At 50.7% G+C, this 24,910-nt stretch overlaps 10 protein-coding genes across 10 annotated transcripts; 3 read left to right on the top strand and 7 right to left on the bottom strand.

Moving 5' to 3' along the window:
- Positions 1–925: 925 nt before the first annotated feature.
- Positions 926–1,567, top strand: P170DRAFT_494313 (uncharacterized protein; the record flags this gene model as incomplete). Its single annotated transcript, XM_024854067.1, has 1 exon — positions 926–1,567. One exon carries the CDS (start codon positions 926–928, stop codon positions 1,565–1,567), a length of 642 nt encoding a protein of 213 aa, XP_024704109.1.
- Positions 1,568–3,427: 1,860 nt separating this feature from the next.
- Positions 3,428–4,419, bottom strand: P170DRAFT_436506 (pirin family protein). The gene has a single exon (XM_024849172.1). The coding sequence runs from the start codon at positions 4,361–4,363 to the stop codon at positions 3,500–3,502; it is 864 nt and encodes a 287-aa protein (XP_024704108.1). The 5' UTR covers positions 4,364–4,419; the 3' UTR covers positions 3,428–3,499.
- A 377-nt stretch (positions 4,420–4,796) lies between these two features.
- P170DRAFT_383111 (uncharacterized protein) lies at positions 4,797–5,877 on the bottom strand. Its single transcript, XM_024845632.1, has 3 exons — positions 5,788–5,877; positions 5,458–5,727; positions 4,797–5,407 (listed from the first exon to the last, which is right to left on the bottom strand). The coding sequence occupies exons 1-3, from the start codon at positions 5,802–5,804 to the stop codon at positions 4,831–4,833; spliced, it is 864 nt and encodes a 287-aa protein (XP_024704107.1). The 5' UTR covers positions 5,805–5,877; the 3' UTR covers positions 4,797–4,830.
- Positions 5,878–6,742: 865 nt separating this feature from the next.
- P170DRAFT_336703 (uncharacterized protein) lies at positions 6,743–7,668 on the bottom strand (the record flags this gene model as incomplete). The annotated part of the gene is made up of 3 exons (XM_024843382.1): positions 6,743–6,911; positions 6,981–7,440; positions 7,494–7,668. Coding segments are annotated over 3 exons (804 nt in total), but the record flags the coding sequence as incomplete, so codon positions are not given.
- A 760-nt stretch (positions 7,669–8,428) lies between these two features.
- Positions 8,429–9,985, bottom strand: P170DRAFT_464411 (zinc-binding alcohol dehydrogenase family protein). The gene is made up of 2 exons (XM_024852245.1): positions 8,882–9,985; positions 8,429–8,833 (listed from the first exon to the last, which is right to left on the bottom strand). Exons 1-2 carry the CDS (start codon positions 9,912–9,914, stop codon positions 8,694–8,696), a joined length of 1,173 nt encoding a protein of 390 aa, XP_024704105.1. The 5' UTR covers positions 9,915–9,985; the 3' UTR covers positions 8,429–8,693.
- Positions 9,986–10,524: 539 nt separating this feature from the next.
- Positions 10,525–15,039, bottom strand: P170DRAFT_425812 (uncharacterized protein; the record flags this gene model as incomplete). The annotated part of the gene is made up of 3 exons (XM_024847674.1): positions 10,525–12,066; positions 12,116–14,470; positions 14,539–15,039. The coding sequence occupies 3 exons, from the start codon at positions 15,037–15,039 to the stop codon at positions 10,525–10,527; spliced, it is 4,398 nt and encodes a 1,465-aa protein (XP_024704104.1).
- A 1,570-nt stretch (positions 15,040–16,609) lies between these two features.
- P170DRAFT_464409 (uncharacterized protein) lies at positions 16,610–17,224 on the bottom strand (the record flags this gene model as incomplete). Its single annotated transcript, XM_024852244.1, has 2 exons — positions 17,087–17,224; positions 16,610–17,016 (listed from the first exon to the last, which is right to left on the bottom strand). Exons 1-2 carry the CDS (start codon positions 17,163–17,165, stop codon positions 16,610–16,612), a joined length of 486 nt encoding a protein of 161 aa, XP_024704103.1. The 5' UTR covers positions 17,166–17,224.
- A 2,592-nt stretch (positions 17,225–19,816) lies between these two features.
- On the top strand, positions 19,817–21,489 carry P170DRAFT_436503 (GMC family oxidoreductase; the record flags this gene model as incomplete). Its single annotated transcript, XM_024849171.1, has 1 exon — positions 19,817–21,489. The coding sequence occupies exon 1, from the start codon at positions 19,896–19,898 to the stop codon at positions 21,486–21,488; it is 1,593 nt and encodes a 530-aa protein (XP_024704102.1). The 5' UTR covers positions 19,817–19,895.
- Positions 21,490–21,610: 121 nt separating this feature from the next.
- On the bottom strand, positions 21,611–23,116 carry P170DRAFT_475131 (flavin-containing monooxygenase; the record flags this gene model as incomplete). Its single annotated transcript, XM_024853226.1, has 1 exon — positions 21,611–23,116. The coding sequence occupies one exon, from the start codon at positions 23,114–23,116 to the stop codon at positions 21,611–21,613; it is 1,506 nt and encodes a 501-aa protein (XP_024704101.1).
- An 897-nt stretch (positions 23,117–24,013) lies between these two features.
- P170DRAFT_425808 (putative quinol monooxygenase) lies at positions 24,014–24,479 on the top strand (the record flags this gene model as incomplete). The annotated part of the gene is made up of 3 exons (XM_024847673.1): positions 24,014–24,076; positions 24,160–24,272; positions 24,332–24,479. 3 exons carry the CDS (start codon positions 24,014–24,016, stop codon positions 24,477–24,479), a joined length of 324 nt encoding a protein of 107 aa, XP_024704100.1.
- Between the last annotated feature and the right edge of the window lie 431 nt (positions 24,480–24,910).

Here is a 24,910-nt window from a genome sequence, read left to right as displayed (position 1 = left end):
AATACAATCGGTTTTATCCTGTTGAATACCCAGTTGCATATTGACCCCTGCAGACAACCCAGAAACATCGCAGACCCTCGGAATGGTTGTTTGCTAACAAAGTTCAGCCAGCCATGTTGTCGATCACCCGCTAAAACCTCAGCAACTGGAGGATTCGCCCTTGCCGATCTTCTCCGTATATGGAAGAATGAGATCTGAAATTCAATGATCGAACTGCGCCAAAGTAAGCAATCACATTTTGATACGGCTTTCATGGTTTTGCGCAGATTTCCGCGACTACACCGTTCTACAATAGAGCTGCGGTAGATTCCATGTGTCTTGAAAAGTTTATCATTTTTCGTAGGGGATCAATTGTATTAATCTCCTGGGTGTAAGATAAACTACAAAGAATAGAACAAATAGGCTTCCTTAGACGCAGGAACATCGAACTTGCAGGTTCCGATAGCGTGTGATACATCTAGGACTATAATTATAACCCCTTGAAGGGGAAATGAATCGGCAATTTACAAGGAAGCCCTTGCATGATGACTAGTCCATCCTTAAATAAGCAAACCAATTTCTTTCTAGTAATGGGTTTCGGTCGGCTAGTGAGCAAGGTTGGATAGGGTTGCCGATCGCGTGTCGAACATTCTTGAGAGAGGTAACCAGGCTATATAAGCTCCTTATCTGCTGCTGATTAACGGCGTAGCCCACCGTTTCAGTCACTTTTCCATATCCAACTTGCACAGTTGAACAAGGCCCTTCATTTTTCTCTCTTTGCTTCTCTTCCAATCATCACTGGCCCTTAATATCGTTGGAACCATTCGCCTGAATACAGCATCATGCCTTCCTCCCGGTGGCGATCAGCAATTTGATCACAATTTCCACAGCCACCCCAAGCGCCGGCCTATCGAAAAGAGATGCCAAAGTCACCTGCTCCGAGACAATGGAATGTGTCAGCTGGTATAATCTGGGAGACCCGTGGTGCGCCTCCGGCTATGAGACATATCATTATGAAGTCCCAGGCCATCCGGTCGGCAGATACTGCCAACGACCATGCAGTGACTCCGAGCAAAGGCAATGCAACGCGCAATTGTGCGACAAGGGCAGGGCGCTCTGCAGCGAGCATGCAACGGCTCCGCGTTGCCAGCTGGCTGTAAAGAGATGTGAAGACCCTGTCAAGATGCCGGAAAATGTCTGTGTCAGCGAGGACCTGCGAGAATCTGTGCTGTATGATACGGCACGCGGAACATGCTCTGTGGATAAGAGTGTGAAGCCAGGACAATACGGCCCAGGGAGCAAGGACGTGACGTTGGAAGTGGTGGTCATTGGTTCGGACGAACGTCTAAAGGTGACATGTAGTGGGCTTTCGGAGGGGGGTGCGGTGGGTTACCGGTCCGAAATTGGGGAAACTGATGGTTTGCAATGCTCGGACTTCGGGGATCGTTGTGCGGTGACCGAACGATCTGTGCTGGATGAGGTTGTGACCGCAGGGAAGATGCTGTGTGATCGGGAACAGCGTGCGTACGGCAAAGAGGCTGTTTTCGAAAGTAAAATAGAACAGCCTCCCGACGACTTCCTTGGCTAGATGCCCGATACCATGAGGTTTGAAAGAAACAGCAGAAAGTGTCGATTGTTCTATTTTATTCTGATTTGTAGGTGATTTTTCATTTTTGAATTGGTCAGCTACATTCTAGATATGAACTCCCTCCTTCCCTACGCCGTGGCAAGAAATGTACCCCCATCTCAGTAGCCATTCTCTCACGATTTATCTTAATCTCTCTTGAGTCTTCCTATACATCTCATACTTTTACATCTTCAAGTACATACGACCACAGGGTGAGGAGAACAGGGCTTCCCGTCCGCTCAGCCGTACTTAAGCCTCACGCCGGCCGGTTAGTAGTTGGGTGGGTGACCACCAGCGAATCCCGGCTGTTGTATGTTTTTCTTTTTTATTTGATCTTTTGTTCCGCGAGAAGTAAAGTTCACTTACTCCTGTAAGGTAGGCCTGACAGATCGTAGAATACTGGAAACCAATCCATAGCATACTACCTCCTGATGCCTAAGAAGCATCATCACTCGAATCGGTCATATGCGCTCGCGGCAGGCACATCAAGGTGAAGGTTGGGGGGGCGTAGACATTGCGAAGATGATCTACCGAACGATTGACCTGGCCTGAACTGGCTGCTCTTCCTGATACCGGTCGAAACTTCAGACCCTTGCGCAATTGGTCTTTGCCGAAGCTCCGCCTATGCAGTACGTAACTGTTGCCACCGCAGGAGTAGTAGTCACCCCCCCATCGTATGGATAGGATATTGACCTGATCATTGGGAAAGTGTCCTCCCAGAGAGCCTGCAGGTGAGCTATCTCGTAACTCGTGCTAGAGCTGTGGTCGGAATTCTCTTGTGTCAGGTTTGAGAAGTGCACGCGTTCCAGACGCGGCATATTTGTGCTCATATGCTCGAATACCGGTTGCCATGTGCCACTTGTTAGAGCGATGCTCCGGAGGGTCAGATTCTTCATACTGGTCTCGTGCCGTATGAGAAACTTCAGTAGACCATCCTGAGTAACTGGGAAACCAGCCAAGGAGAGGGCCTCAAGCTTGGGTAGAGAGATTTGCTCGCAGATGGCGGTCAAGATCTACTCATAGTCGCTGTGGTCATACCACATAGTATAAAAGTGTAAGTCGAGGTGACGCAGATTTGGAGTTGGCATCAACAATCGCACAATCCCCGGACTTTGCGTGATGCTGCCCGGGATCTTCCCTCTCTAGGCAACCTGGCCACATTCCCGAAAGGCTTATCAAGGACGTTTTCTCCTTTCTCAAGGTTCATTGCAGACTCCAACGTCTTATTTGACATCTCTGTACAGAGACTGAATTCGAGCGTGTGCAGATTCGCGCCGACAACATCACGGCCGACTTGGTCGATATCGGCCAGTTGAAGTGTGTGGTCCATCACAAAGACACTGCACCTGATTAAATTTCGATAGATGCTCAGACGAGCCACAGCAACTCCACCTTCCACCAGAGCGGAGACGACAATCCCATGGACCTTTGCAGCCTTGGTCCAGACCTCCAGCCAAACGCCCTTCTGGGGACCGACTCGTCACTGTGGTCCGAGCTGTATCGCAGCATCTAGCTCGACGCTGTCCAATCTTTCGAACTGCTTGAACATCCGAGCCAAACGTCGGACTAAGGACTATGCAGACACATTATGCTGAGCTTTTCTTTGCTCTCGCAGCCATGGAATGTCGGATTGGATGTCGTCAGTCGTCCATTTGAATCGTCTAAACCGTGACGGGACCATACTTTCTTCTGCCTCTTTGGCAGCAAAGTATATCGCGACGAGTGTGATGTGGTGGATCTTCTGACGTAGGACCGGATTTGTAATGAAGGTATTGAGCGATTCAAAGCTCTGCTGTGTCAGATCAATCGTAGAGTATACAACGAGTACATTACTTCAGGACTGTTAGATAACCCAGGCACTCAAGAATCATGATACAAACATCAAACAAAAGATCAATCACTATCCAACACCACGAGTTCGGCTTCTCCATCCCCAAGACTCCGAACCCTCAAGACATCTCCCACGCTGGCCCCCTCCACAAACGCCCCGTCGCCCTCCTCCAGCACCGCATCCTCCATTCCATTCAGCTCCACCCTCGCTCCCCCCTTCTTGCTCGCCGGCAGATGCACATAAACATTCCTCTTCCTCTTCTGCACCACGCCCTCCCCTCCTCCAATCTTCCACTCAAACACCGTCTCGGGCGCCAGAATCCCCGCCCCCATCACAAAGTCCGCATGGATCGGAATCGACCCCTTCACCACCGGCTCGGCCTCCTCCTCCTGCGCCTCCGAAGCCTCCACCCCAGCCTTTAAGGGCGACAGCACCGTCACAAATCCACTCCTCTTATCCTCATCCCCAAAGCTCTTCGTATGATACCTCGGCTTCAGACCCCGCTTCCACGGCAGCGCCCAAATCTGCAAGAAATGAACCGCCTTGCCGGACTCATTCATCTCCGAGTGCGCGATACCCGTGCCGCCAGTCGTGAACTGGACATCGCCGCGCTTCATGCGGTAGAAGTCATCCCCCTGGGCACCCTCAGCGCCACGCTTGATCATGCTGTCGCGGTGCGTCAGCTCGCCGGAGAGAATGTAGCTGAAGATCTCGGCGTCGCGGTGCGGGTGCGTCGGGAAGCCGTTCCGTGCCGCGACGCGGTCCTCATTCAGGACGCGCAGACTGCCAAACTGCGTGAAGCGGTGGTCGTAGTACGACGCGAAGCTGAAGGTGTGGTGCGATTTCAGCCAGCCGCCGTGTTCGGCGTACCCGCGGTCTGCGGAGCGGCGGAGGGCGATTTTGACGTGTGATAGAGGCTTGGGCATGTTGAGTAGGTAACTTTGAGGAAATAAATGCTTGTAATCAAGTCGATGGATGTGATTTGGTTTTTGATAGCGAATCTGGAACGAAGGCAGGACTGGGGTGGTTTTTATAGAGGAAGCGAGCATCGATGACGTACGTGACTAAGCGCGAGTCAGCATTATCAAAGATCGTCTAATCCACTTTTTCCCCTTTCGGTCAGCATCAATCAGCGCTGAGCAATTCTTCGACTGATCTTCGCATTGCTGGAAACTTCGCACGCCCCCTTCTCTGCAGTAAAGAACTTCTATACAGTCGCAATAGTTTTAGAGATGTGACTTACAACTGTTTCTATTTGTTGCTTAGTTAACAAGCATTTCGATGCGACTGACTAAGCAAAGAAAAAAGAAAAAAAAAAGGGAGAAAAGGAAAAGAAGAAAAGAAGAAAACCTTGATATGCTTCAGTATCCTGACAGGTAGGCCTCCGTATTGTTTATGAAATATTCAAAATAAGAGACAGCACAGGCAGTACAATGATTGAGCCACCTCTCAACGCCCACGAGGTTGCAGCAGCGCTCGTCGCATCATTGTCGATATTGAGCGAGTTGTTCCCAAAACCAACAGTACGCAACCACTTAGGAGTAGGGGAATCCATGTCGAGTACATCTGAGTGATAAGGATCAAGAATTCCACGGAATTCGAGTTCCAAGCTGCCAAGGATGCTCGACCCAACGGCAAGAGTTCGCGAAGCATTCGTATGCAACCATGCAGTAGCCCTGAAGATCCCGGAAATCGACACATTCGCTGTCCGATCATTGAAAGAAGTATTCGTCGTTGGAAGTCGGAACCCCGACCAGCCCTTCGTCAATGGCCATTTCCCAACCTGCAACTCAACTGTCCAGTTACCGGTCTCCATGCTCGAGTTACAAGCCGGGAAGGAGAAGTTGCTCATGGGAAAGGACGAGCTTGAGGCACCTTTATTAACCATTCCTGAGAGATGGAAGGCAGATGAAGCCTTGGAGGAAGTGAGGTTGAAGTTGTCGGTTGTCGATTCATTTGACCACGTTGGTCTGCCCTGGTTAGCTATTTCACGAATACCGAGAACTGGGCATCAGCTCACATGGCAGACAGTAAGGGCCACAGGAGCCCTTCATTTCCCCAGAGAAGCCCTAGCCGTGGGGACTTTGACCAGTCATAATTAGGCAGGAAAGAATTCAAAACCAGGTTGACCGGATTGGAGCCAATATTCTTGGACCCCGGTTCTATGATGGAAAGGATCGAGTTCCAGCTGGAGGTTACGCTGATATTGCGTAGAGGTTCGCATGGAGGTTCATCGTAATCACGATCCGTCAGTGGCGTGAGCTTGAATTCCGCGGTGCCATTGTAGTACCTGTATCCCTCGGTCAGTGCGAGTATCTCCGATGGCATTCATGGACACATGCGATCCGACCCAATTGTAGAACTCATTTAAATGCGTGACGTTGTCTGGCCGGAGGTTTTCTGACGGGTTATAGTCCGGATCATCTTTGGCCAGGATGCAGATTGCAAAGCTAAGGAGGTAGAGACAGGTCCAGAGACCCGGCGTGGAATACATCCTGGCGATTTTAGCCAAAGGGAAAAGGGAATAATAAGCCTGCTTATTTGAATGGCTGCTACCAGGATCTTAAATACGTGGGGCGGGGGCTCAGTTGACGCTAATTATCTTACGTAGGACTCGTCCCTGGGAGGTTATACTGCGTAGTTACATCGCTTCAGCCTTGCCAAGCCGTCGTCTCGAATTTTCCGCAAATCGATAGTGGGGAAGATCCAAAGGAAATCAGTTTTGCGACAGCCAAGACTCTTGGTGTTCTCGTTCTTTTCTTTTCGTTTCGTTTGGATCCACATTTTGCGCCAGTGCGGCCGCCTTGAAGCCGAATTCCTTATGGCAACCCATAAATGCAGCACTAGTGGCAGAGAGCTTTTAGAAGCCAAACAGCCAAGCACTTCTGAGCTTATGTATAGCGCGGGGGACGTCGAGCGTGGGTCGATTCCAATCATGGCATTTCTGTTATTTTTTGTTGGGAGCCGGAAGAAGTTCCGGAACTCTTTCCATCACCAACACCAATACTGGTAGAGATCAAGTCACCATAAATCATGCCTCATGTAAGCCAAAACAAAAAGGAATGACATCTGCATATCTGCAATCTTTGATCTTTTCCCTCTAATCACTTTACGGCAAATTCCTGCTCAATGACAATGCTCCTTCCACAAGATGATTTCCGCGTTGAAGGCTCTACCAGCTCCACATCGCTCACATCAAGAGCATCAATTTCGCTAACGTCGTTTCCCTTTAGCCGCAGTCTGGATTCTGTGCACGTCTTACGATGACCATCAATGTGATGAAGAGTTTTGTTCGTAATCATTCCCCAGACGGCTTTGACGAGGGGCTTATAACACACCAGACATGGGGCGACGACATACGTTCCCGTTTCGACGACACTCCAAAACATAATCTCTGCGCCGGTCCATGTGTTGTCGTTGATAGCGTCGGTGTTTGAAATCGCGGTTATTGTCAAGATGGTTGCAAGGAGTCCCCTGGACAATCTCATTCTTTAGCTCATCGGCGACCAAGAAACAGCGCAAATGAAGATGTAATTGACTTACAGCCCGCCTATGAAAAAGGTAACCAGAAGCCCCAACTTCACTCGCACCTCCATCTGAAGCCGCACAATATACAAAATCGGCAATATCAACAAAACACCGTCGGACAAGACATTGACAAGACGCGCCCACCGAAACCAAGCATTGATATCAATGAAGTGGCCATCGATCGTCTTATCCCAAAGATAGTTCAGCGGAGTACAAATCGCAAACCCCGCCCCAGCTGCAGCGAGAAAGTTCGCAATGACCATCGCTCCAGTGACATAGCATATGATCTGAAACACACGGCAAGCCCCGAAGATGGAGAGGTACATGCTTAGAATCGCGAGTTTGGGGAGTACGACGCATATGAGGTAGAGATATACCAAGGCCAGGAGGTATTTAGCCCAGAACTGTAGCATTCCTGGCTCGTTTTGGACTATGCGCGCCTGGTGTAGCCCGACCCCACCGAATCGCACATCGGCTTTTCTTGATTTGTCAGGATAATATAGTGGGATGTTTGAGTAGAGGTCGTACCGATCGTTGTGCATGCATATGCTATGAAAGATATCCAGCTTAGGAGCATGAGTGTGTCGTCGCGATGCCATTTTATACGGACGAGGCGTCGTGAGACGAATCGCAGGATGACTGCAGTTGTACTCAACGCCGTGAAAAGGCCACAGGTTATATATAATTTCAGTTGTCTGGTCTCGTCCGGGTTTACCGTAGCCGGAGATGGATTTGTTGTGTCAGCCATGCCCTTGAAGTTGCTGTTATTCTGTGTATTTGCTTAGAGCTTTGATTGTGCAAAAGTGATCACGAATTATCAATTGCTGGTTCAAGCGAAATGAGAAACACGGACAACTTAATAGACTAAAGAAAGGTCAGGACAAAATAAGCGTAGGTTTGACCCGAGCCGAAAGCCTAACCATGTGGTGGTTCGTGGGAGGTGGGGGCTATTCCGACATACCAGTCGCTCATGTCGACCAGTTTCAATCTGCAAGGACCTCTTCTCGTTTCTGCTTCTCATGATACAGGCATGGCATTCTTGAGTCAGCCAATGCCCAGTTGTGGCGGAGCTCGTAAACATGGTTGATTGCATTCCAATCGCTTACGGAAATACCAAATCATGATACATGAATTATACGGGAATCTTTACATCTTGTATAGACAGACAATATATCATTCACAATCCATCATAGTGCGGGCCGGCTGAGAAAGTTTCATATGCTTGGCCATTGTTTTTAGACAGAAGGAAATACACCTCCCTGGCCTAGTACAAAGGATGTTGAGGCTCGTGGTAGTCATGAATCTGCTCAGGAATTGCATTGCAAGGCAGACAGGCGGCCTCAAGCAGGCAAGACAGGGCGTTGGTGGTCCTGTCCCGGGATCTCGGGCTCCATGGCGCGTGGCTGGAATGCAGCCGATCCTTTGATCTTCAATCTAGCGCGTGTTTTCTTTACGAGATGACACTTCATAAGGACACGGGTTAGTGGTCTCCGGAAGAGAACTCATCCTACCACAGCCGCGCATAATTGTGCTGCAAGGGACACTTCTGGTCAGGCGTGCAAGGCTGCTTGGTATGGTCAGTCCTATCCAATCAGAGACACAGTAGGAAGAAGTACATGGTCAAGCAAAGAATGAATGGTCAGAGATATCGAGCTTGACTCCATGGCTTTTCGGCCCCAGCTATTTCAAAAACCTGCCATTCCACTACCTTATCCCTTTTATCGAGATTTACACGCCACCCATCATCAGAATTTGTAGCATTCCGTTTACCCAACGCTGGGTCGGAAGCACGCCCCAAATACCTACACGTCTATCCGAAAGCCAAACACCCCAGCAAGAGGCAAGGCCAAACAACACCCCCCAAGGGCCTATGCACAGGCTACTCTACTCCTCCCCAACATTAAACACCAACTTACACCCCCTCACCATCCCCTCTCTCAACGCATGCAACCCATTCACCACCCCGTTCAGCCCCCCATCCCCCACCCGCACCGGATGCGGGACAATCACCCCCTCGGCCAGAAACCGCGTCGCCGTCGCCAGCCACTCCACCGTAAAGTCCCGATCCTCCGGACACGCCGGCATGCGCTTCCCATGGAACAGGAACTCATACCCGCCCGCCGTGTACGCCAGCGTCCAGCGACTGCGGACGTCTTCGCGGGGCACGGGAGACCCCGGTAAGAGGGCGGTGTAGTCCCCGCCGTGGCTGCTCATGGCGTTGCCGCAGAAAGAGGCGGTTTCGGGGGTGGAGATCGTGTCGAGGACGAGGGTTAGCTGGTCTGCGGTTGCGGAGCGGATTCTTTGTGGGGTGGAGGTGTCGTGGTACGAGTAGATGTGGTCGGCGCCGCGGGTTCGGAGGAGGGATTCGTGCTGTGGGGAGCACGTCGTGAGGACGGTGTAGCCGGAGAGTTTGGCGAATTGGATGGCGAGGGTTCCGACGGAGGTGGAGCCGCCGTAGATGAGGATGTATTGAGCTGGTGCTGATGCTGATGGGGTGGGTTCAGGGTGGATGGTGGGAGGAGGAGGAGGCAAGCGCAGGGTCTGGTACAGTGATTGACCAATGGTGACGAGACTGACGCCCAGAGTGGCGGCCTGCTGAAACGTCAGGTTCTCCGGGATTACAGTTGCCAGGTCAGCTCGAGCTATTATATGCTCTGCGAAGGCGCCGTCGGAGGGCTGCTCAGGGTTGCAGCCGTGGACGGAGCCGAAGACACGATCTCCAACGCGGAAGGGTTTCTGCACGGCCGGGCCGATGGCTTCGATGATCCCCGCGTAGTCGCAGCCAACGGTCACTCCGGGCTGGCTGCGGAGCCCGTTCTTCCAGTCCGTCGGGTTCAGGCCGACACTGACGACTTTCACGAGGAGGCTGTTGTCCCGGAGGGTGGGCATGGGGCGGTCGTTTTCAATCGAAAGGACGGCCGGCGCACTGACAACGACTGCTTGCACCATGGTGATTCTGATAGGCTTCGATGGTGAAGGATGAGACAGGTTTACTGAAGTTGGGAGGAAGCAAATTGAAGCCCAAGGGAGGGAGGAAGAGATCTTTATTATCCCACATGCCAACAAGGCTGGAGCCAAGAGAAGCCCGTGGAGGTCAAGAGGACCAAGTAAGCACTAACTGCTAACTGTCTAGCCGAAGGTAATCTCAATGCTACGTTAAGCAGGGGACTATCCCTGCACAACGAGAGTCCAAGCCTTGGAAACATTACCCCACGATTGGGTTGCCATTGCCATCGTGAGAGATTGGCGTTGCAGGGGGTCGACTCGCTGCTCGCCGTGGGATGCGGCGCTGTTTGGATGAAGGACGACGGTACTTCTTGTGTTTTCTTTTTCGTCTTCCTTTCTTCTTCTTCTTTTCCTTTCAAGCAATAAAAGCATTTACATTGATTTGTAATATTCCGAGAAACACTGTGGATCACATGGGAAAGTCTTCTGGGAGAGCACGGAGCTGCTAGGCATACATGCCATCGGAGAGCAATGTAGATTCAATTAAGCGGACCTAATAAACCTACCACAGATGCCAAGTGTTGCTTTTGACGGCGGGAAGCGCCAGGCTCAATCAAGCATCCACATCAATATACGCCTGTCGAATCTTCTGTTTCCACTGATCCAGGGTGATATTCTGCTCCCCCCAAGGCACCATTCCCTTCGGCACCACGTTCAACCAGTCTGCATTCCATTTGGGAACCTGTATGAAATCGTGATCTGGGCTGCAGACGTTCTGTTCCAGGGTTCTCTCTTTCAGCTTCGTCACACAGTTGATCTCCAGGCACACGTTGATGCAGTCCTTGCAGATCCACATCTCGCTAGGAAGATCCCAGAAATGCCAGCACTGCCCACCGCAGGGCATGCGCATGGAGTATTCCCGATCGCTGACATTTCTGAATCGACTTTCGCGCGCCTCCATAGCTAAGGCGGTCAGTGCGTTCCTCTCGTCGCTCAGCGAGACGAAGATAAAGCGCAGTTTCTTATACGCATCGAGATCATTGGTCTCGTCTTCATCCGATAAAAGCTCCAGGGCCACCTGCACCAGGGTGCGCACTGTCTGTCGGGCCTTGGCCTCGTTGCCGTCAAGATGGTGATATCGGGCGACCCACAGGTTGGGAGGGAGCCCAAGCTGCGACAGGGTCACTCCTTCCGGCACCATGTTGGACAGTTTGGAAAGATATTTCTTCACGGAGCCCAGGTCCGAATTGGCCTTCGCGGTGAGAGTTCTCTTTAAATAGATGGGGCCTAAACCGCCATAGATATGATCAACGAAGAAGATTCGGGGACTGAGCCCAGATGACGGGAAATAATCCCACATGGCAGTCTCCCATACTCGGATCACCTCGTCCTCGCGCCGGTTGGGCTGATCATGAAGAGACCTTCCATACATAAAGTGTGCGCCGAACAAGGCTTCATGATTATTTAACGTCGCGCCACTCTTAATCGCCGCCTGGTATATTGCATCCAAGATGCCAAACTTTTTCGTTGCTTTGGCAGCGTCCCAAAACACCTGGTGGTTCCTAATCATGCTGAGCCAGGAGGTGTATTTTGCCACCATATGGCCGAGGTGCTTTCCGTCGTCAATCGCTGCGAACTGTTCGATAAAAGAGACCATGTCGACAAATCGTTCCTCTCTGTGATACTGATACAAGAGATCTGCTGCTCGGTCCACGCGTCGTGGGGCTTGCTTTAAGGACGTAGTAAAAAGCGGGATTGCAAGATCGAACTGCTCATCATCCCAATACTTCGTTGCCAGTTCATAGTTTAGATCAGCGAGACCTTCCATGTGAGCCGGATCCTGCATCCACTCCAGGTCTCTTTCTTGACGGCTGAGCACCGTCTGCAATATCGCAACCGCTTCGCTTATCGGAGCAACCTTTGCCCGGCAAAGTGATGCTCTCCAGTTGCTGGAATCCAGCTGTAACGCCAGCTCGCATCGCTCGATCACTTCTTTGTCCAAGCCTTTTTGCTTGAATATCATGGCCATCTGTGTGTGCCATAGTGTGTCTTTGTCGGCAAGCTGCAGTGCCCCGTGAGCCCACTGCTCAAACCTGCTAATACACACAGCGTCGTCCTCGTCCTCGTCCTCGTCCTCGCCGGGCTTTCTCGAAATCTATTGCTCACTATTAGTAACCAGTCAACAAAATATGGTAAAGGCCGACCTTGTAGAGGAATTGATTAACAAAGCGGTATAAATCCTCAGCATCCTCAGCCGACATAGCTTCTCTCAAGCAACGGTGAGCAAGTCTAACCGCCGACGGCTTAAGCAGTGCCTCAAATGCGTTCCCCGAGACGACGCTGTGAATCCAGGATTGGTCAGACTCGTCCGTGACGCTCGCCACCACCGCCGTATCCCGAAGCCACCTAACCACTTGGTCGACGTTTTCGCTATCATCTACCCAGTCATCCTTTTTGGTACGAAAATATGGGTCGCCGAGCTCCGGCCACATGAGAGTCTCGATGCATTCGTTTCTCGTGAACAACCTGATCAACGACTCACCAACTTGACTTTTTTGGTCCCGATCCACCATAGCCAAGTCGACCGACGACAGATGGTCGATGAGATTCATCTGAGCGTATTCCTGAAGCAGGGTGAGACCCGCATCGTGGCCATGAGTCAAAGAACGCAAGCAATCCAGTGCTAGTCGCAGATTTCCCGTATCTTTGTCCTCCTGTTGGATCTGAACTTGTTTTTGGGTCAGCTTCTTCTGCAGATATTCGCGTATTTCAAGCTTCTGGTACAGCGCAGGCGGGCACACGTTATCCAGAAAGTGCAGAACTATATCGATCTCCCCGGGATGGATTTCTTGAGCAATCTTTTCATTGGACTTTGCCAATTTATTGCGGTGGGGGATCACATCCAGCGCTTTGGATGATCTGAAACCGACACACCCCTTTCTATCCACCTCGAACAGCAAATATTTAGTTCGAATTTGCTCAGCCAGCGGTCGCAATGGAACTTCTCCAGTAACCATATACAGTGCCGCGGAAACAATCCTTTCCGAGATGGGCCCAAGGGAAAAGGTGACCCAGAGGATGATCTGGTTGATCTCTTGGATTTGTCTGACGGACCGCTCGCGATTCAGCATCTCAATCTCGTCGTGGAGCTGCTTGGAGCGGTCATCGCGAGTTCCTTGGATGACTCGGTGGATGTCCTCCATGTAATCCAGCGTGCTGATAACGTTCAACGCAGAGTCCAATTTATAGTAGTCCCCTGCAGCTGCTTGTGACAGCTGCTCGCGGATCTGATTTCTTCGCTCCAACACCCCGGGGCGGTCGGTATCTGCTAGGGCATCAAACTTGTTCATCCTGGCTTCTATGAATTTTGTGATGTCGTCGCCATTATTCTGGCTGATCGGAATGCTGCGGCAGGCCACTCCAGCCTTTATCATTTGTTCGAAAGCCCTTGGCATGCCTGTAAGGAAGACCCGAATCCTCTTGTTCCTGGACTGGCCCAATCGCTGCAGGAATTTGAGGAAGGAAGCGTCCAGGTTGTCGCCCAACCCATCGATAATAAGGTAGAATACAGCATCCATGTGCTCGATCTCTGGATTCTCTAATAGCAGCTTTGGCAGGATATCGTCTGGATCGAGTGCCCCGACCGATTGACTGATCCGTGCTGCAGACTTCATGTACGGCTCATCTTTGTCTGCAAGCTGCCAGATGAGGGACTTGGCCATGGCGTCGAACCCATGGCCAGGCTTGTTTCGATCGATGAAAAAGAACGCCACCAGATGTCGAAAATCAGGATACTGGGTTATCACGTCTGTTCGCACGTACTTGACGACCGACGAGGTCAGGTAACTTTTACCTGTGATGTCTGTTCCCTCCACCGCCAGGATTGAAGAGGACGCAAAGTCAGATATCCACGACTGGAAAACAGGCCTAGACAAAAGCCATTTGCCGGTGCCAGACACAACGTCTTTGCGAATGTCGTTGTATCTCTTCTGCCAAATCTCCACCGGTGCGCCTTTGGACCAGTCCCATCGATCGGAGTCCTTATCGAAGGCCAGAACATCCATCAGGGTCCGTTGCTTTCCCTGATTGTCAACCCGTGCCTTCTGTTCAGCCCCGTTCTGAGCCAACGCATCCAGAACCTGCTTGTTGGAGGCAGCCCCTTCGGCAGCACTGGTGGCTGCTGCGGAGGCGAGTTGGAAAGTCTGAGCAGAAACCAGCCCCCGCTCCCTTTCGGCTAGCTTGGCCATCTCTCCCAGCAGACCTTGGATAGAGTTTTCCGCGAGGAAGGCGATTTTCAGTCCAGTTTTGATCTTCTCACGGGCCGAATGTTGCAAGCTCAGTGCCGTGTCGCAGATCTGAACAAACAGTAGGAGTTGCTGCGCCGCTAGCCTGCTCAGCCTCTTGTCCATGCCTCCTTCGACGTAGTAATCAAGACGTCCCAGGTGATCTGAGCACTTTTCGAGCAGCTCCGCCAGACCGTCAAAGGCCCCCTGGTAGCCGTCGTATGCATTGATAAGGAAGCTTATTACGTTATAGCATTGGCCTGCCGGTGCAAAGACCTTTTAATCCGTTTCTATTAGACTTTATCACCAGACGCTTTCGCGCAGGCGTGGAAACTTTCACTCACCGTAGATGCTCCGTCGACTACTATACCTCCGACGGTCTTGATCAGGCCCATTGTCCGCCCAAAGGCGACTTTCACGGCCTCTTTGGTTGGTGACTCCTCTTCCTTTTCCTGAGATGACTCGAGGTTTGCAATCACATCATTAATTTCCAACCCGACATTGATCTCTTTGCCTTCTCTCTCAGCCAACAGTCTGACTCTCTCCTGTACCTGCCACCAAATTATGGTGATTTCTTCATTTTCGGTCGCATCTGATCCCAGGGGGGCATATCCGATTGGAGGCGATAATACTAGTCCTTCGGCAGGCGGCGGCTGTGCCGGCGTGGGCTGGACTGGGTATGCTGTTTGAGGGGGGATTGACTCAAACTCGTTCTCCTGCACAGGTGGTGGTATTGGTGATTTGTTCTCCGCGGTCGGCTTGTTCTCGTTCTCTGCTGGGCTCGGCAATGACTGTTGCGCCGGCTGTTCCGGCGCCTTGGACTTTCTTCTTCGTGGCCAGCGCATGGCTCCGGAGTTGCAAGTTGCGCGTAATGGTGTTTTGTTGGGTGAGGTCCTCTCCTCCTTTTAAATCGACCTGTCCATTTTGCTTTTTCCCTTTTCCCCAGAGCCCCATCGACATTTTTCAGCTCGTCGCACTAACTCTTCGCAAGGAGTAGTTTATGCATGAGGAGGCGGGATGGCACGGTCTCGATACTTAATTCGCTTCTCAGATCTGTCAATCGGGAATAAACTCCACCGAAGACACCGATCCCAGCCACTAACAAGGCAGAATAAAGCCCCGAACCTATGATCTGGATGCCTGACGAGTGGGTGGATACTCTTTTCTCCACAAGAGCAGAGCGAGGCCCCACTAATCTTTCAGCTCCCCTTTTGTTCATGCGGTCTTGATGGAAGCGAAAATAATACCTTTCCAGCCAGGAGAGCTCCCTACTTCGGTGTACAGCATTGTAGATAGACACCTCGGTAGACACCTAGGTAGCGTTGTCGTTCTTTCGCTTTCATCCATTTTGAAGACGCCCCATCGAATTGTCGAGCCCTGAGATCTCTTCAAACGGTCTGCGTGCTAGTTATGGCGATCAAGACTCTCGGTGACAAGTCCGACTAGTCCTAGCAATGTGGCACTGAATCATAGGTCCGACAATGGGGTCCCCGCCAGAGGGTTGGAGAGGAGAAAAGGAGGAGCGCCGACTGGGCCGAGCACCAGCGGACCGGATCACATGACCAAAACTCTAAACTATCACAGATTTCACATGACCATCGGGGTCTGGTTGGTTCTGAAAATAACAGAATTTGTATGTGTTCTCCCAGACGCAGGTCTCTAACCACCTCAAGAGTGCGGTAAATTCTACTAAAATAGATACAATAACACACAATGTTACAGGCTACCCAGACCTGCTTTCAATTTTCGATCATCGCCTTGTTTGCAGCTGTGGTGGTTGATTTATCTGTCGTGGTGTGATTTCCTGTCTTTTCTTGAGGTCGAGGTTCGATGGCCGATCGGCTGAAGGCGGTCAGTCTGGTTCTGCCTACTGCCAAGAGGGAGAAGGCGGTGTACATATTTGCCGACTGCTGATATTTCCTCTTTGGGAACCTTGCCCTCATTCTGTCACGGCTGGAGTACATAGAAATGGTATTAACGAATCGATAGCTATGGGCCATAGAAGCGGAAGGGATTGTCAAACTGATCTGGCTTGAGTGGCATAATTGATTGGGGAGTACTGGCGTCACCTATAAGAAATATTACTGTTATATATTTTTGATCTACCTTGAGGCGACGGAGTGATATATCATAGCATCATGAAATGATATAGACTTCTCGCCCATTGATAAAACTCTGTTAACTCCTCTCCTGACTTCATGATATGCATACAATTTTATCCAGCTCTGAGTCGTCATATATTATCAAAAGTTTGATAGCAAGCCAAAGATATCTCACTAAACTCACTCGGTAAGGCCCAAAAATAATCCCACCTGTCATGCCGCTATGTGTCAATCTGCTGTACCATTTTAAGTACTATATATTTCATAGCATCCCTTTACCACATACACACGACCACAAAGATCCTCTCCCTCATTACTGACTAGCGATTTCATCGCGCTTCTGCGTCGCCGCCTGAATCAACCCCATAAAGTACTCCTTCTCATCACCCGTCACCTCATACCCGTTCCAGCGCCGCGCAAACTCCACCATGTGTTCGTTGGTACACGGCGCATTGACTCCCATGCTCTGGATGGACCCCCGCTCAAGTACCATGTACCGGCCCTCGTGCTCTTGCGCCTTGACCGCAAACTCGGCCCACACGAAATGCGCCCCGCCGGGGGCGCTGTGCGCCACAAAGTACCCCTCGTGGTAGCCCTGCGTGTTCAGCCAGACGAGGTCGCCGGCGGAGTTGTGCGCAAGACACCAGTTCGACAGCGCGGATCCCGCGGTCTCTTTCCCGGTGAGGTGCCATGAGGCGGAGGAGGGGGCGAATGCGTTCCCTGTTACAAGAATGTCATTAGTAGGGTTTGGGGGATCGGTGTTTCTAAGGGCACAGGAGGGGGGAAGTACAGAGGTAGTAAATGCCGGTGCCTAAAGGGCCAAGGGCAACCTGGAGTTCCATTTTGTCATTTTCGTTGAGTTGCGTCATTGTGGTTTGAAGGGATGAGGTTGAGGGAAGAGTTGGTAGGTGGAGGCCAATGGCTTTACTTGTGGAAGGAGGTAAAGGTAGGATTGAAGCTGGATTTTGCTGCAGAGTAATCTTGGGGTGGTGTTGGGAATATTTATGTCTTCTGGTATCCCCACCAGCACTCTTAGCGAGGTTCGAGATCTGGAAAGGATAGACGAGAAAATCTAGGGGTGATCATATCCAGCTCAGGCTCAGCCGAGGAGACAGGCGCTTACTCCGTATTTCCCAATGTGCGTGGTGGGTAGGAGCTGTATTCTAGTGGCCATGGGGGAAGATAAGATTCACACAAGATGCACCTTGTTGTCATTGAGTGGGGTCTTTTGGTCCAGACAAACACGGTGTATGTATTCTCCGGTGGCATTTGGCAGCCAGTTCGACGCATTGATAGCTGCCAGCTGCGTGGCAGCTCTGCGACAGGCTGAAGAGATGGAGAGATCGCCAAACTATACAAGCCCGAAGCCATGGCACGGGCGATCTAAACCCCGCTTGGGCGGGGATCCGAACTGCTGTGTTGTCCTTGACGTCACGATCGGCCCGCCTGAGATAGCTGAGATTCATGACTATAGAACGAGTCCCATACATAGAAAAAAAGATAAAATAAAAAAGAAAAACATACAACAGCCGGGATTCGCTGGTGGTCACCCACCCAACTACTAACCGGCCGGCGTGAGGCTTAAGTACGGCTGAGCGGACGGGAAGCCCTGTTCTCCTCACCCTGTGGTCGTATGTACTGGACATGTAAAAGGAATGGGATATATACAGCAGAAATAATTTGAATAGGATTCCTCATGCAGGATTGCTATGCAAACACGCAGCTGACCAAGGAGACTGTATGGCTGAAGGATTCATGGCCAATGACTTCTTAATCCCCTACCCAAACATGCTACAAGTGTATATTGGCTGCAACATCTAAACATCTACACAGATAGAGAACCACCAGACCGGGCTGAATGGCCACCCCAGAATCCCCGCCGTCAACTGCTGGCTCGACTGAATCTCGCTAACCATTGCCTTAAGCTCATCCACGTCCCAATTCGCTCAGATGTACCCTCCCTTCAAAGCGCAGCCTCCTTACCTGCCAGCTAGACTGCGAAATTACCCGACAGCTCCACTATACCGGCCTTGTTTTTAGTTATTTTTAGTTGAATGCTCAATGATGGGATAGATACGGGTGAGATACTAGAATTTCAAGGTAGTGTTGTGTATTCTATTTCGGATCTCCGGAAGATTTTAGTCTTTATTATTCCGTGATTTATTGCCGCGGCAAAGATCGAGGGGTTCTTAGTAGTAATATATCTTAATAGCTTTATACTAGCAAGTTTTAAGACATTATAAGCTGATAAGTCCTTTATTGTAGTAGCAGGGAAGGTGATAGCTGTGCTGTATTTGATAATTATGATATGGGTTAGGCTTGCGGTGGGTAGGAGGGGCTTATTGTGATAAAAGTGCCTGTTACATTAGTTTTATTTAGAAGATATTTGTTCGTCTGAAGAGTTAAGGTCATAAAGAAAAGGAAGAGAGATGATAAAAAAGTGGAAGAACAGATACCAAGAGAAAAGGTCTGAGAGGGGATATCAGACCTTGCGAGGCTGGCGAGCGAAGGGTGACCCTCCTCGACAGGACGCTAGCAGAAGGGCGAGGTGTTTTTGAGGGGCCAAAGGGGTTGGCAGGACGCCAACAAAGAACGAAACAATTGAACCAATCAGGCTGTGAATGGCTAACAGGGGTGAGAACCGGCGACTCGAGTCACCAAGAAGCGCCTCCGGGCTGACGAATGCTTCGTCTGTCATACAAATAGCTGCCTTATAAACCGTGCCCAAAAATAATATTAACTCCCTTTCTTACCTAGTACAGCGCCATCAGTCTAGCGGGAGTTGCCGCATGGACATCATAAACAGACTAGGCGCGCATACTAACGCTCCCACTCCATATGAGATTAGGGTGCAATAACAGGTATGGATATACATTTAATGTACCTGATCTATCCTCCCGACCTAACCAGGCTTGCTGTCTTCCTATTTAATTATATACCGCCACCGGCATTGCCTGGCTCGTTGGCACCGTAGCCAGTAACCTGTCTATACTCTATCTTTACTCCTCCCTTTTTAGCATTTCTCGCTAAGACTAATACTCGATCTTCGTGTTCTAGAGATTTATAGCAGCTTATTGTATTTTCTTTTGGACCAAGTTCCTCATGTAAGGTTAACCTATCTCATAAGGATGGATCCCCACCGAAGGCACTCGCGCAGTAGTAGCGGCCGCATCTGGCTTCGCGAGGCGCAGCACACGACTGGAAGCACGTCCGGCGAATGGTTGCATTGGACAACCAATCTGACTGACTCCACCGTGACATCGGGAAGGCTAGCTTGGGTTAGCAGGGCTTAGGCTGTTGGGGAGACAAAGAAGTGAAGGGCTGGACGTTGACGCCATGGTTAGTTGGCTTTGCTTGGTGTGTACAGTGTGTAAAATAGAACCAACAGTCTTTCTTTCTTTCTTTTTTTAGTTTTTGTGTCCATTTATCGAGGCGCAGGGTTTAGTTTAGCCGAGCCTGAATCCAAGTTCCCCTCATTCCCTCTACTTTAAAGAGACCGGCCCACAAGGTGCATACACGTCTCGTCCGATAGATTACTCTTTCATGGTTACTGGCCATAGTTCATTACATCAGCTACCAGTCTTAGTTTTATCGCAGACATGGAAGAGGCAGACTACGTTATCGTCGGCGGCGGTACGGCCGCCCTGGTGGTGGCCTGCCGACTGTCCGAGAAGCCAGACACACGCATCGTCGTGCTGGAGCGCGGTGAAGATGTATCAAGTGACGCTCGCGTGCAGGATTCACTGGCCTACGAGTCTCTGGTGGGCAGCGAGATGGATTGGAACCTCAAGGTGGCTCCGCAGGCCGGACTGAACGGTCGAGAATTTAATCAACCGGCCGGGAAGGCCCTGGGCGGGTCTTCGATGATCAATGGTTGCGTCTTCCTGCCCCCGGCTGCTGCGGTTCTCAATGCCTGGGACTCGCTGGGCAATCCGGGCTGGAACTGGGACACGCTGGCGCCCTATTTCCAAAGGGCGTATACCTTGCATCCCAGGACCGGGGTCCCTAATCCAGCCGGCCCAATCCAAGTGAGCTACCCAGTGTCAACGCAGAGGGAAGATACCACCCTTCTTGATGCATGGAAGCAAGCATTCGAGGAGCACGGCTATACTTACGCCGACGAACTAGTGTCGGACGGGGCCACCATCGGGACGCGGCCCTACACGGCCACTGTCGACCCCGTGTCCGGACATCGCAGCAGCGCAGCGAGCGCATACGGCGCTATTCTTGCGTCTCGTGCCAACGTCCGCATCGTCACCGGTGCCACAGTCACTCGCATCCGGTTCGACTCCTCTGCCCCGAACGACAATCCCACTGCCACGGGGGTTGAGGTCCAGACCGAAGCCGGGGGGACCATTCTCTTCAAACCCACCCAAGAGGTGATCATGGCCGCCGGCGTGTTCAACACCCCCAAGATCCTTGAACTGTCGGGGATTGGGGATCAGACTCGACTGCAACAGCTCGGCATTCCACCCCTCATCCACCTGCCCGGCGTGGGAGAGAACTTGACGAACCACGCCATGAGCATCCTGACGGCCCCTGTCAAGGCGCATGCGGACATGCAGGGTCTCACCCCGGGCATGAAAGCTAACGCTCTCATTCGCCTGGCGCCCGCGGACATGCACGACATCCTCGACCAGGCCCGCGAGAGCCCTGACCACCCGGCCATCGCAGGGATCCTGAACGACTCCAACCAGGCGTCCGCCTGCGTCCACTTCGCCATCTACCCCGGCAATCTCGCTGTTATTGGCCTTTTCCCCTCCTTCCCCTTCTCCCGGGGCAGCGTCCACATCCAGTCGGCGGACCCAGCCAGCAGCTCGCAGATCGATCCAAAGTATCTGACCAACCCCTCTGACCACGATTCGATGATCCGGCACGTTCAGCACCTGCAGGAGATTCTGAGATCCACTCAGCTTCTGCCCTTTGTCGACGCACCGCCGCCTCACGACCGAGAGGTCCTCGCCCAGCTGGTGCGCGAGGCCATGGCCGTCCCAGTCGCCCATCCGTGCGGTACCACCGCGATGCTGCCCCGCGAGAAAGGCGGCGTGGTGGGGCCGGATCTAAAGGTCTACGGCGTTAGTAATGTTCGAGTGGTAGATGCAAGTATCTTCCCTCTTATTCCCCAGGCGAATCCCATTAGTACTGTGTATACGGTGGCAGAGCGGGCCGCCGATTTGATCCGAGCGTCTTGATCAGTCCATGTTGTGCTTGTCTCCTGCATTCGTGATTGGTAGAGGTAGTAGAATAGTTGTTTACATTTGAGAACAAAATAAAAGAAACACAAGAAAAGAAAGAAAAAGCAAAGAGCACCCTGTTACAGGTGCTTTTTACTGTTGACATTCCAGTTACACCTATTCACCAGTTCCAATGAGTCATCTAACCTCCCGTATTTCGCGAACATCAAATCAGAAAAGTAATTATCCCTGGGTTTCCACGGAGCCTGGAGGGCGGCCTTGGGCAAGTTCCGCTCTGCTGCGTTGACGTAGGTCGAGTTGAGGTCCAATAGTCGACATGGATCCAACTTCACGTCCTGGAGACGGGGAACCGCAACCCCGATGTTTCTTTTCTCCATGTCCCGTAGAAGCCGGCTAATGAATATACCGGTTGTATCTGCTCCCAAAGTCCAGGACGCATTGGTGTATCCAATCACTAGTGCAACATTCGGGAGATCCTGCAGCATGTTTCCTCGCCAAAGGAACTTTTGGGACATGTCGAACCTTTTCTCGTCGACGAGGATCTCGATCCCACCCCCAAACTGCAGTTTTAGTCCAGTGGCAGTGATAATGCTGTCAGCTTTGAGGACAGCTCCCGAATTCAATGTGATCCCAGTCTCCTGGACTTCGGCAATAGTATCCGTTATCACATCCACTTTCCCCGTGTGCAAAGCGGCGTAGAAGTCTCCGTCGGGACAGATACACAGTCGTTGATCCCATGGATTGTACTTCGGGTTGAAATGGGGGTCATAAGGAATGTGTTTCGGTAACTGTCTGGTTGTAGCGTGACGTAGCAGCCATCGTGCTGGGATGGGAAACGCACGACAGAATAGAAAGAACACACGGGAAGTGATCATTTTGCGAAAACGTGCTATCCTGCTTGCGATGGCGCTGGGAAGTAGCTTTCCCAGCCAGGTTGTGGTTCTGCGATTCGGAAGAGACATGATGTACGACGGACTGCGTTGAAGCATGGTCACCCTTTCTGCTTTCTCCGCCAATTTCGGAACCAGCGTGATTGCGGTTGCGCCGCTACCGATAATGACAACGTTCCTGTCTGTACAGTCAAAGTCGTGGGGCCAGAATTGAGGGTGGATCACGCGACCAGTGAAGTTCTCTAAGCCGGGGATCTGGCTCGCGAGGGGCTGGTGGTAGTCATAGTATCCCGTTGCAAGGACAACGAAGCGGGTGTTCAACGTCGTTGGCTCCGGATGGCCGTCATGGATTACTTGAAGCCTCCATGTTTGCTCTGAGGAGATCCACGAAGCCGTGGTGACTTTATGTTGGTAAAAGATATTCTTGTCAATACCGAAAGACTCAGATGCCTCTTTCATGTACTGCAGAATGGAGGAGGCCTCGGCGATCGGGTTCTCCGACGGCCACAAATACCATGAGAAACCGAAGGTGAATAAGTCGGAATCTGATCGGATCCCTGGGTATCGGAAGAGATCCCAAGTACCTCCCAGTGCGTCCCTGGCTTCAAGAATGATATAGCTGCAGTTGGGGATCTCGGATTGTATACGGTATGCCGTATTTATGCCAGAGATACCCGCTCCGATGATTATAACATCGTAGTCTAGATTCCCTTCTCGCGAACAGTGTTGATCCATTTTTCGGAGGGGGGGGGAGGGGGGAGGTTTCCGTATATGTTAGGGATTGGTTGGCCAGCCTAGGTCCTGGCAAAGTCAGAGTCGACTGGCGTATCTCAAGGTATTTCTTCGTATGTCCCTTATATCCTTCCTCGTGAAAAGGTCAGTCATGAGATCACCTAATTATTTGCCTCGGTTGACGCACAATACAACAGCCTCGGGTGTCCAGCTTTCTGGGCAAATCATTTTAGTATTGATCATATTATTGTGGCTAAATTGAAACCGAGTAGTAATCGAGCAGTGCCAGAAAGAGCAAATGTGTGTCGTCGTACTTCGGCAGCCAGACCTCATCAAGCACGTTCAAAACCATTGTATTAGGATGTTACAGTGACAAAAAACTTGAATCATCTATGACTTATTCTTTATGGGGTCATGGGTAGCTTAATCGACTACGTTATCGTCTTGTTACTGTACTAGATGCTAGGCTTTTTGGTAGGGGCAAAGTTTGGGGACGCCTACCCTCCGGGAAAGGGGCCAACAAACAGATTCTCACCCCCCTCAACCATCATATTCTCTTCAATTCCAAGTTCCTTTTGATATTTGCCGGGTGATTATAATATCATCCTCTAACCGTACATAGTCTCACAGGTTATTGATTGACTATCATCGCCGGTGCCCAATAATACGCACCAGTGATTACAATATCCAAGCCTCTGTTAACGAAATGCATGTATGCGAATTCTTATTCCGCCACGTGCAAGAGAACTAATTACATGGCCGAGGCAAAGCCCGGTCTTTTCTCTCAGAGGCCGAACCTTGTATATAAAACTATAGCTAAATGCTTTTTTATGGAGCTGTCTTCACTATCCTGACAGACGATTGTTTTGCCACCGCAGTGGATCTTCATTACATTCCAGCATGTCCTTCAAAGCTATTCACAATATCGTCATCCTTGTTCCTCAAGATGATAAGATTGGTGATGTATGTCAAACACAGACCGCTCATCGAGGGCAAAGATATTAATTGGTCCTTTCTCCTCATAAAGCTCGCTAACAAAATGATAGTTGATTGAAGCGTTCAGCAAATTGTCACAATATGTTCAAGAACATGAGCCAGAAACGCTCCTCTATTATGCTGTTCAGCCTAAGGATAGAAATCAACTGGTGATTGTAGAAAAGTGAGTCCAGTGTTTTCCCTCTTCGGAATCAATCAATGACTCTAACATCTACGTCATAGATATGCGAACGAGTCCGCATTGAAAAGCCACGCGCAGTCAGAAGCCTTCAAGGAATTTGGAAAGGCGATATCGGGGATTCTGCAAACACCTCCGGATATCAAAACTTCTACTTTCTCGGGCGGATTTGAGGCTAGGTCTCATATGTAAATTGGCAATTTAGTCGATTCGACAAACTGAGCTTATCTGAAGGATCGGATTCGGGCAATTCATAAATCAGAGTGGTGACTCAACAATTGAAGACATAGGAAAGAAGTCCGGTTTTGAGGTTATTAATTCATCTTGTAAGAGCACTGCTCTAGTAAGTCTCTGACTGTGGTATACCAAACTTTAACAACGCAATCATAACTTTGATGATAAAATCAAAGGGCTGACTAAATACCTTCGAGTTCTGATATGCGATGGGTGTTTACAATTCACGAGATAGACCGGCTTCGTGAGACTGTATTCCTTGATCAAATACTCTAGCTTCTTAATTAATATCGGAAAATAGAATATCAGGGTTCGCAAAAGCACCAAAAAATTTATAGATGTCTATCTATCTTAATTTAAGAGCCCTTTCACCCGTATAATCATTCTTG

Source organism: Aspergillus steynii, assembly GCF_002849105.1.
Source record: "Aspergillus steynii IBT 23096 chromosome Unknown P170scaffold_4, whole genome shotgun sequence".
Classification (NCBI taxonomy): Eukaryota; Fungi; Ascomycota; class Eurotiomycetes; order Eurotiales; family Aspergillaceae; genus Aspergillus; species Aspergillus steynii.
This window is presented reverse-complemented; position numbering and strand designations above follow the sequence as displayed.

Coding starts and splice junctions, on each gene's coding strand:
- P170DRAFT_383111 (XM_024845632.1), bottom strand. Junction 5,408..5,457: donor TGGCCCTTACTGTCTGCCAT/GTGAGCTGATGC, acceptor TAACCAGGGCAG/ACCAACGTGGTCAAATGAAT.
- P170DRAFT_464411 (XM_024852245.1), bottom strand. CDS start 9,914: ATGGTGCAAGCAGTCGTTGTCAGTGCGCCGGCCGTCCTTTCGATTGAA. Junction 8,834..8,881: donor AGAGGGGATGGTGAGGGGGT/GTAAGTTGGTGT, acceptor GCCTGTGCATAG/GCCCTTGGGGGGTGTTGTTT.
- P170DRAFT_436506 (XM_024849172.1), bottom strand. CDS start 4,363: ATGCCCAAGCCTCTATCACACGTCAAAATCGCCCTCCGCCGCTCCGCA.